We start from the raw sequence: 10,648 nt of genomic DNA on the forward strand, positions 1-10,648 counted from the left end.
CGACGGTGGTGTGGCGGCAATGGCGGCCGGCAACAGCTGCCGACGGGCACCAACGGCGAAGCATGTGGTGGGTGTTCCACACACACCCAACAAGGACGCCACACGCACTACACTACGCCGGGGCTGCGCCGCCGCCGTGGTGTAGCCTCCCAGCTGGAGATGTCCTCTGATGACGGCTGATAACCCACAAGTATAGGGGATTGCAACAGTTTTCAAGGGTAGAGTATTCAACCCAAATTTATTGATTCGACACAAGGGGAGCCAAAGAATATTCTCAAGTATTAGCAACTGAGTTGTCAATTCAACCACACCTGGAAACTTAATATCTGCAGCAAGGTATTTAGTAGCAAAGTAATATGATAGTAGTGGTAACATAGCAAAAGTAATATTTTTTGTTTTATAGTGATTGTAACAGTAGCAACGAAAAAGTAAATAAGCGAAGAACAGTATATGAAAAGCTCATAGGCATTGGATCGGTGATGGAGAATTATGTTGGATGCGATCGATCATGCAATAGTTATAACATAGGGTGATACAGAACTAGCTCCAGTTCATGAATGTAATGTAGGCATGTATTCCGAATATAGTCATACGTGCTTATGGAAAAGAACTTGCATGACATCTTTTGTCCTACCCTCCCGTGGCAGCAGGGTCCTAGCGGAAACTAAGGGATATTAAGGCATCCTGAATGGATCGATATGGTTGACTAGAGGGGGGTAAATAGGCAACTAACAATTTTTAACTTTTCTTTACCAAATTAAACTTTGCATCAAAGTAGGTTGTCTAGATGTGCAACTAGGTGAGCAACCTATATGATGCAACAACAACTAACAAACAAGCAAGCAAGAGAAGTAACACTAAAGAGCTTGCACAAGTAAAGGTAAGAGATAACCAAGAGTGGATCCGGTGAAGACGAGGATGTGTTACCAAAGTTCCTTCCTTATGAGGGGAAGTATGTCTCCATTAGAGCGGTGTGGAGGCACAATGCTCCCCGATAAGCCACTAGGGCCACCGTATTCTCCTCATGCCCTCGCATAATGCGAGATGTCGTGATTCCACTATTGGTGCCCTTGAAGGCGGCAACCGGACCTTTACAAACAAGGTTGGGGCAATCTCCACAACTTAATCGGAGGCTCCCAACAATACCACGAAGCTTCACCACAATGGACTATGGCTCCGTGGTGACCTCAACCGTCTAGGGTGCTCAAACACCAAATAGTAACAAGATCTGCTAGGGATAGGTGGGGGAATCAAAAATCTCTTGGTGGAAGTGTAGATCGGGGCCTTCTCAACCACCCCCGAGCAAATCAACAAGTTTGATTGGCTAGAGAGATAGATCGGGCGAAAATGGAGCTTGGAGCATTAATGGAGCTTGAGGGGGAAGATGTAAGTCAACGGAGAAGAAGGGAACCCCATTTTATAGTGGGGGCAACAATCCAACCGTTGCCCCACTAAAAAGTCCCGTAGAGGGCGGTACTACCGCGGGAGACAGCGGTACTGCCGCTGGGTTAAGAGGTACTACCGCTCCCTTCAGCGGTACTGCCGTGCAGAACGAAAGGCGAAGGGAACGAGGGAACCGGACGGTACTGCCGCAGAGGAAGGGCGGTACTGCTGCAAATGAGCGGTACTGCCGCACTACTGCCGCAGCGAGGTACCGCACAATCCGACACAGAAAAAGACCCCTCGATTCGAGACGGTAGGGACCTGGCGGGCCAGCGGTAGTACTGCTACGGAGGCACCGGTGGTACTGCCGCTTGTGACCCCTCAGCGGTTCTACCACTGGGTACCACGGTACTATCGCTGGGACCCAGACAAAACCCACAAGAAGACAGAAGATCTTTCCGTAGAAGCGGAAGGGCTCGGAGGGTGAGAAGCGGATGTGTACGTGATGATTCCACCCAAGCAATACCAAAGCGGACCCCTCTTGATAGTACGGTGCCCTCTACGCAACTAGTCCATCGAGAAAGAAACGAAAGAGCTACGCCGTCTTGAGTGACACTCCGAGGGAAGGAAATTGTCTCGTGCCAAGGATGAATCTCTGAAATGCTCAAAGCACACGATTAGTCCGCAAACACGTTGTCATCAATCACCAAAACCACATCGAGAGAGATATGCCTCAACAATCTCCCCCTTTTTGGTGGATTGATGACAACTAGGGATTTGCACAAGGAAAAGATATAACAGAATGGATACTTAGAACTACAAAATATAGATGGGCTCCCCCTGAATGTGTGCACGTAGTTAGTGGAGCCTTTGGAATGCAAGACACAAACATTCGGATCAATACTCCCCCTATATTTTATAGTCCAACAATTCTAAGCACAGGATATATGATAGCAGGCTATAAAACAGGATAAGCATGCAACTCATAAGATACTACAGTACTGAATAGACATAAGTAATAAGGTAGCGATAGGGTAGCATATGTCTCACACCATATGTCTAGAACTTAGGTCTTATTGTCGGCGTACTGGGAACCAGGGTACCCAGACTTGCTTGTCTGCGGCCCGCGTCGCGGTCCTGGTACGGCCCGGTAGGGCCCAGCTGATCGACCAGCTGCTCAAGACCCTCGCGAGGGGGCCAACCATTGCGAGGAGAACGACCAATACCTCCTCAGGGATCGGACTCACCAAGGCTGCTCCGGAGGGGCAACCAAGACCTCTCCCAAGAGTGGCCTCGGCTAGGCTGCTTCGGGAGGGCGTTGATCTCAAGGGAAGGGTTGCCTCGGGAGGAGGCAGTGATGCAAGCCATGACAAACCGTGCTAGCGGGCGCCAGCGCGTGCCAGCGGGGGCAGTTTCCATATCGGTGCAAAGGAGACCGGGCAGGCGCAGGTTCCCGAGGGGCGAGACAAAGGTTTCCCCTTTGGTGCAACAAGACCGAATACCGCAAGGATGGTAGGAAGGATGTCATCACCAAGCCCACAACCGCGTCACCGCCCGCCCTCTTTGCAGGCGAAGACCGCCTTTTGTCAGGATAGGAGCATCCTTGTGTTCCCACGCAAATGGCCATTGTGGGATTCCCTTCCCACCTAAACATTTTGGGGGAAGAGGACCCTGGCCGTCTATATATGTAGCTAGGGTTCCTAGCATAGAGACGGACCAACCCATTGGGACTTAGCATAGCAAAGGAGCAAGAACATCCGCTTCCTCACCCCTCTTGAGCTCGCCTCCTGAGCTCGGGAAACGACTGTATTTGTTCATACTCGAGCCCTCGCGAGGCCCACCACCAGGAGAAGATCGAGGCGCTAGGTGGACGTGTAGTGGGAGAGATCTTCGTCACGCCCCTGTGTTCGAATATTAAGGGTTTTGCGGAGCCCGAAATCCGACATTTGGCGTGCCAGGTAGGGGGTGTGTCAAGATCTCGCCTCTCCGACGACCTCGCCTCCCCTCTTCTACCCTACGACGCCATGGCGAAACCTGCCTGCTTCATCCGCGCGGAGGCTGGGGCCGTTCCCGTTGCCTGGGCGGCGTCGACGGACCGCGCTGCTCACGGGCGCTTCGTCCCCCACATCGACGACCCCATCGCCGGCCCGCCCACTGGGGAGCGGCCCGTTACACCACTCCCGATTCCCCTGGCCTCGCTGGTGGCGCTTCTAACGGCCCAGGAGATGCTCTAACACCGGCCGCCTGCCGCGGGACTTGACGCTTGGGTGCCTCGCCCCGGCAAGCTGTTGGATGCTGTCGGCGGGGCGTCACCGTGCCACGGGGTCGCCTGCATCATCGGAGGATCCTAGGCGCCGGTGTCGACCCGTCACGCTAAATCACACCTTCGACGGCTGGGGGCCGCCGCTCGGCCGCAGGAGGCCCTGCGGGGGCTTGGCGCGCAGGGGCACACCATAGTCTTCGGCCCCGACGACCGCACCAGAGCTACAACCGGCACATGCATCCTCCCCACGGTATGTACCCCCACCATCTGTGGGGTGGCCGTCACAAGGACCCTCGTCGACGGCGGCGCCGGGCTCAACATCCTCTCTCCGGAGGCCTTTGGTCGTCTGCCGGTGGCCTACGGGCGGCTCCTCCGCACCAAACCCTTCTCGGGGGTCGCAGGCTCGGCCGCCCCGCTCGGGCAGGTCTGCCTCCCCGTCACCTTCGGGACGCACGCCAATTACTGGACCGAGCTTGTCGACTTTGACGTTGCGCCTATCCACCTGCCCTACAATGCCATCCTCGGTCTCCCGGCCCTGGCCAAGTTCATGGCGGCGACTCACCCGGGCTACAACATCGTCAAGATGCCCGGGAGTAGTGGCACCATCACCATCAAAGGAGACACCAAGGCTGCTCTTCAGGTCCTCGAGCACGCTTATCGAGCCGCTACCGTGGCTCGCCCAAGCATAGAGGGGGCTCCGGAGGCCGCCGAAGCCGCTCCAGCTAAAAAGAAACAGCTCTTCTCTCAGGATCGCGCCGAGACCAAGCAGGTACCCGTCGATGAGGGAGACGCGAGCTCCACTTTCACCATTGGTGCGAGCCTTCTTCCAGAGCAAGAGGAGGCGTTGGTGGCCTTCCTCAGGGCGAACAAGGATGTGTTGGCATGGAAGGCGACCGACCTGGTCAGGGTGCCTAGGCACGTCATCGAACACCACCTCACGGTGTGCCCGAACGCACGACCTATCAAGCAAAAGGCGCGGCGGCAGGCTCCGGAAAAGCAGGCCTTCATCGTCCAGGAGGTCCAAAAGCTAGAAGGAGCAGACGTTATCCGGGAGGTGCGCCACCCAGAATGGTTGGCCAACCCCGTCATCATCCCGAAGAAAGGAGGCAAAGAGCGCATGTGCGTCGACTTCACGAGCCTCAACAAGTTCTTCCCTCAGGACCCGTTCCCTCTCCCTCGCATCGACCAGATCGTGGACTCAATGGCCGAGTGCGACATGCTTTGCTTCCTCGACGCCTTCTCGGGCTACCACCAGATCAAAATGGCAGTACAAGATGTAGAGAAGATGTCGTTCCTGACCCCATGCGGGACCTATTGCTACATCTGCATGCCTTTCGGGATGAGGAACGCAGGTGCCACCTTCCAGCGGCTGATGTACATCACCCTCAGCCCTCAGCTCGGGAGGAACGCAGAGGCCTACGTCGACGACATCGTGGTCAAGTCCAAGGAGGCCAAGACCCTAATCGGGTACTTGGAGGAAACGTTCGCCAACCTGCGCAAGGTGAACTTATGCCTCAACCCGGAAAAATGTGTGTTTGGGGTCCCCTCGGGCAAGCTGCTAGGATTCCAGGTCTCGCACCAGGGCATTGAAGCCAACCGGGAGAAGGTGAAAGCCATCGAGAGAATGAAGCCGCCCACGACCCTGAGAAAATGCAGAAACTTGCAGGATGTGTGACGTCCTTGGGGCGTTTCATCTCGAAGCTCGGCGAGCGCGCCCTCCCCTTCTTCAAGCTCATGAAGAGGAAGGAGCCTTTTGAGTGGACTCCAGAGGCCGACGCTGCCTTCCAAGATCTCAAGAAGTACCTCACCAGCCCGCCGGTTATGGTGGCGCCAAGGCCTCAGGAACCCTTGATCCTTTATCTCGCCGCTACGCCTCACTCCACCAGCGCGGCGTTGGTAGTGGCACGAGAGGAAAGGGTCAGGGGCCAGAGCTCACGGAAAGACCCGATGCCCTCCGGAACTCCGCTAACTCACGGCACGACCTCCGGAGCCGACACGGCCACAACGTCTGGCGACCCTGCCGGCCTATGTAAAGCTCCTGAGCCATCAGAAGCGCCTAAGGATCCCGCATCACCAACCCTCATGGAGCATCCCGTGTACTTCGTCAGCACCGTGCTCCACGACGCTCGCTCGCGCTACCCCATGCCCCATAAGCTGCTGCTGGCACTCCTCGTTGCTTCCAGGAAGCTGCGCCACTATTTTCAAGGCCATCCCATCAAGGTCGTCTCAGCCTACCCCCTGGAGAAGGTACTCCGGGGCCCGAACGTCGTTGGGAGGGTTACTGAGTGGAAAATCGAGCTGCAGGCATTCCAGCAGGAGTTCAGCACCACGCGGGTCATCAAGGGGCAGCGCTGGCTGATTTCGTGGCAGAGTGGACCAACGCTCCAGACCAGGGGGCTGGCGAGGACCGCTCGCTGGCCCCGGGCAACGAAACTCCGGAAGGATGGGTGGTATATTTCGATGGTGCCGTGCTAGTATCACCCACTCACGACAAGCTCCGCTACGTTGTGCAACTTTGCTTCCAGCGTGGCGAAAAGGTCTCCAACAACATCGTAGAGTACGAGGGCCTAATCATCGGGCCCAAGGACGCGGCCGCACTAGGGGTGAAGCATCTCACCATCAAAGGCGACTCGCAGCTCCTCGTCAACTTCTCTAACAAAGAGTACAAGCCCAAGGACGAACACATGGAAGCTTATCTGGAGGAGGTGCGCAAGATGGAGAAGCGGTTCCTAGGACTGGAGCTGCAGCACGTGCCGAGGGGCACGAATAAGGAAGCAGACGACATCGCCAAGCGGGCCTCCCGACGAGAGCCGCAGGAACCAGGTGTCTTCGAGGAGTGATTGCTCAGGCCATCGACAGCACCACCTACCCCAGAGCTGGCATCCACGCATGAGGGGTTGCCAGCGGCTCCCGAGGTCGGCGCACCACCCTGTGCACCGCCCTCCGGAGCCAGCCTGCTGCTCACCGCCGAACCTGAGGAAGATTGCTGGACTGAGGAACTCAAGGCATACCTACTATGCGGCACCCTGCCGGAGAAGGAGGAAGGCGCGGAACGCGTGGCTCGGCAGGCCTCGGCCTACTGCATCCAAGATGGTGAGCTCTACAGGAGGCGCCCTAATGGCGTCTCGCTAAAATGCATCTCGAGGAGGCAAGGACAAGAGCTGCTAGCCGACATCCACGGAGGGGATTGCGGCCATCATTCGTCGTCCCGCACCCTCATGGGCAAGGTCTTTTGCAACGGCTTCTACTGGTCCACGGCATTGGACGACGCCACGGAGCTCGTGCGAGCCTGCGAGGCATGCCAGTTCCATGCCAAGCAAATCCATCAGCCAGCGCAAGATCTTCAGACCATCCCGCTCTCCTGGCCCTTCGCGGTCTGGGGGCTGGACATCCTGGGACCGTTCCCTCGAGCGACGGAGGGCTACCGCTTCCTCTATGTCGTAGTCGACAAGTTCACCAAGTGGGCCGAGGTGGAGCCGGTGCGCACGATTCCCGCAGGATTGGCAGGCAGGTTCATCAAGGGCCTCGTAACCCGCTTCGACGTCCCCAACCGCATCATCACGGATAATGATACGCAGTTCACGAGCAATCTCTTCAGATCATATTGTGCTAACCTTGGAACGCAGATCTGCTACGCCTCAGTGGCCCACCCCAGGAGCAATGGGCAGGCCGAACGCGCCAACGCAGAGGTCTTGCGTGGCCTCAAGACGCGCAGCTTCAAGAAAAAGCTCGAGGCCTGCGGCAGGGGATGGATCGACGATCTCCAGTCCGTGCTGTGGTCAATCCGCACCACCGCAACCAAACCTACGGGGGAAATCCCGTTCTTTCTCGTTTATGGTGCGGAGGCGGTCCTCCCTCACGAGGTCAAGAGTCGCTCCCCACGGGTCTTAGCTTTCGATGAGGAACGCCAGGACGCCACCTGGCGGATGGACCTCGAGCTTGGCGAGGAGGGCCGCCGCCGTGCTGCGCTCAGGGCAGCGCGATATCAGCAGGCGCTGCGGCGGTATCATTGCCGCAGCGTCCGCTTGAGAACATTGGAAGTTGGAGACTTGGTCCTGAGGCGCGTCCTCTCCAGGGAAGGGCTACACAAGCTCTCACCTATGTGGGAGGGCCTGTTCAGAATTGCTCGTGTCTCTAGGCCCGGCGCTGTGCGCCTGGAGACGCAGGATGGGATACTCATCCAGAATTCCTGGAACATTCAGCACCTCAGGAGGTTCTATCCATAATCAAGGCTCCGTGCCCATGAAGACAATCAAGGCTCCATGCCCGTGAAGGTCTCCGCTCATGACACTCTCACGTAATAATGAGCTGGGGTTGTACACGCCTTGGAGTCACCTGTGCGTTGCCTACGGGCCCTTAGATCGGGCTCCCACCCACGTCCCAGTGGCAGTCCTTAGCTCCGCGCTGGGAAGAAGACGTATCTAGGGGTCGGACGCGACCTTTTTCCTTTTTTTGCCTTGGTGTTTGGCTGTCAGCCTTTTCTACTTCCTTGGCTGTCAGCCCTTCCTCTACCCCATGCTATGAAGTTTTTCAAGTTTATTGCAGTTTGCTCTGGTTTCGCTCGTTTTTCTCGCACTGTTCTCAAGTTCAGTTCTTCGGGCCAGGCTGTGCCGCTTATCCTCCCTCGCGCACCTCGCACGTGGTGGCTGGGATACGGCCGGTCTCAGCTCTCGGCTACCGTGACCTCACGACCTCACCTTGCCCAGCCTGCCCAGGCTCTGGTGTCAGGCTCTTCAGCCCTCATGACTTACTTCGCCAAGCCTGCTCAGGCCTTGGCATATTAGTCCTCGCTCCGCGCTCTCAAGTGAGATCAAGGGCGCAAGCCCTCCTCAACTCACCAGGGCTCATCTACGCTCGGGGCCTCCGAGCCCGGCGGTCCTCATGACTCGCCTGGGGGCTCGTGACATCAGGAGGCCACCCGCCTCAGGACTTCGTCTCACGACGATAACGGTGCACAAGCTAAGTAATTTCATCCAGAACGAAAATAATAGCAGACTTCCATTTCATGCATACATGCCATTGTTCATTACACGCCCACCCGAGGCAGCTTAAACTAAATACAGGAAGGAAATGAAGAAAATCAAAAACAAGGGCCAGGCGGGTTCGGTGCTCGTGGATCGGCATATTCAGCACCTCAACCAATACGGAGCCCTACTCCCCGCGCTTCACCGAAGAGCAGCGGCGTGAGGGCCCCTCCTCCTCGGTGAGCCTGGCGCGGCGGAGCGGCCGCCCAGGATAGCCGCCGCCGCTGGACGAGCTGCTACTGCCACACAGGGGGGACCCACTGAGCCTGCCGAGGCCGAGCTCGTCTTCAGAGGGAGACTGCTCCGTAGGACACCGTTGCCACCCTCCTCATCGTCGTCCACCTCTGGGCAACACCCAAGCCGCCTTCCTCCCTCCGAGAAGGCCTTGACGAGCAGCGAAGACACCCTGTTGTACTTGAAGTGGAGGGTGCACTTTCCCCGCGGCCGGCGCGCATGGGTGAAGGATTGCCAGCCATGACCAAGGAACACGTAGCCTGAAGCAAGGACCTCGACCCCCACCCAGAAGGCTCCGCTACAGCACCCGTCGGCCTGTAGCCAAATGCCGTCGGGCCCTTCTTCCAGAAGTTCGGCGTGGAACCAGCGGGGAAGCCAGAGCCACATGCTGCCGGGCTTCTCCACCCACATCACGAATTCGGAGGCCGCGTCGGAGGAGTGGAGTTACCGGCACGGGGGACATATCGGTGCTGGTCGCCCCCCTGCGCCACCTCGACCACCGCGGCCATGACCGCCCCCACCGAGAGGAGAGACTCCACGTCTCTCGCCGGCGACCCCGTCGGAGCCCGAGAAGCCGCGCCCGCTTCCCCAAGGAACTGTCATGTCCGTGGCGGCATGCTTGCGGGGGCGCCCCCGGCCCCTCTTCAGCGGCGGCGAGACCAGCTCCTTCACACCCTTGCCCCTCTCTGCGGCGGAGGACTTCCTCAGCGGCGCCATGAAGATCTTGGGGGCGAAAGGGAACAAAGGAAGGAGAGAAGATCGCGGCGCTGGCTTGAAGATGGCCTGGGGGCTCCCCCCCGGGCCTCATTTATAGGGTGAGGAAGGCCAACCATCGATTGGTCATGGCCATGATGGCCGTGTCGCCTGCGCCAGGGAGTCGTCTAGTCACACGGTTACCAAGGCTGTGTGGGGAGTGGAGTCGCCACGTCCCATCCAACCGTCACGCGCCAGCCTGGCCCGCAGTCCTTGGGGCCCGCGGCGCTCCGTCCTCGACTATTCTTCGCCCAGAAGCCAACTCCGCGTGCGCCTTGGGCCCGGGGGCTACTGTCGGCGTACTAGGAACCAGGGTACCCAGACTTGCCTGTCTGTGGCCCACGTCACGTTCCTGGTACGGCCCGGTAGGGCCCAGCTGATCGACCAGCTGCTCAAGACCCTCGCGAGGGGGCCAGCCATCGCGAGCAGAATGACCAAGACCTCCTTAGGGAGCGGACTCACCTAGGCTGCTCCGGAGGGGCAACCAAGACCTCTCCCAAGAGTGGCCTCGGCTAGGCTGCTTTGGGAGGGCGGAGATCTCAAGGCAAGGGCTGCCTCGGGAGGAGGCAGTGACGCAAGCCATGACGAACCGTGCCAGCGGGCATAGTTTCCATATCGGTGCAAAGGAGATCGCGCAAGCGCAGGTTCCTGAGGGGCGAGACAAAGGTTTCCCCTTTGGTGCAACAAGACCGAAGACTGCAAGGACGGCAGGAAGGATGTCATCGCCGAGCCCACCACTGCGTCACTGCCTGCCCTCTTTGCAGGCGAAGACCACCTTTTGTTAGGATAGGAGCGTCCTTGTGTTCCCCCTCAAATGGCCATTGTGGGATTCCCTTCCCGCCTGAACATTTCGGGGGAAGAGGACCCTAGCCGTCTATATAAGTAGCTAGGGTTCCTAGCATAGAGAGGGACCAACCCATTGGGACATAGCATAGCAAAGGAGCAAGAACATCCGCTTCCTCACCCCTCTTGAGCTCACCTCCTGAGCTCA

General features: G+C 58.0%; 1 protein-coding gene across 1 annotated transcript; it reads left to right on the top strand.

The window, feature by feature from the left end:
- Positions 1–5,728: 5,728 nt before the first annotated feature.
- LOC147990822 (uncharacterized) lies at positions 5,729–6,486 on the top strand. Its single transcript, XM_087538410.1, has 2 exons — positions 5,729–6,070; positions 6,172–6,486. The coding sequence occupies exons 1-2, from the start codon at positions 5,729–5,731 to the stop codon at positions 6,484–6,486; spliced, it is 657 nt and encodes a 218-aa protein (XP_087394536.1).
- The last annotated feature ends 4,162 nt before the right edge of the window (positions 6,487–10,648 follow it).

This window comes from Triticum urartu, chromosome 1A (genome assembly GCF_056163025.1).
Source record: "Triticum urartu cultivar PI428250 chromosome 1A, HENAU_Tu73, whole genome shotgun sequence".
Lineage (NCBI taxonomy): Eukaryota > Viridiplantae > Streptophyta > Magnoliopsida > Poales > Poaceae > Triticum > Triticum urartu.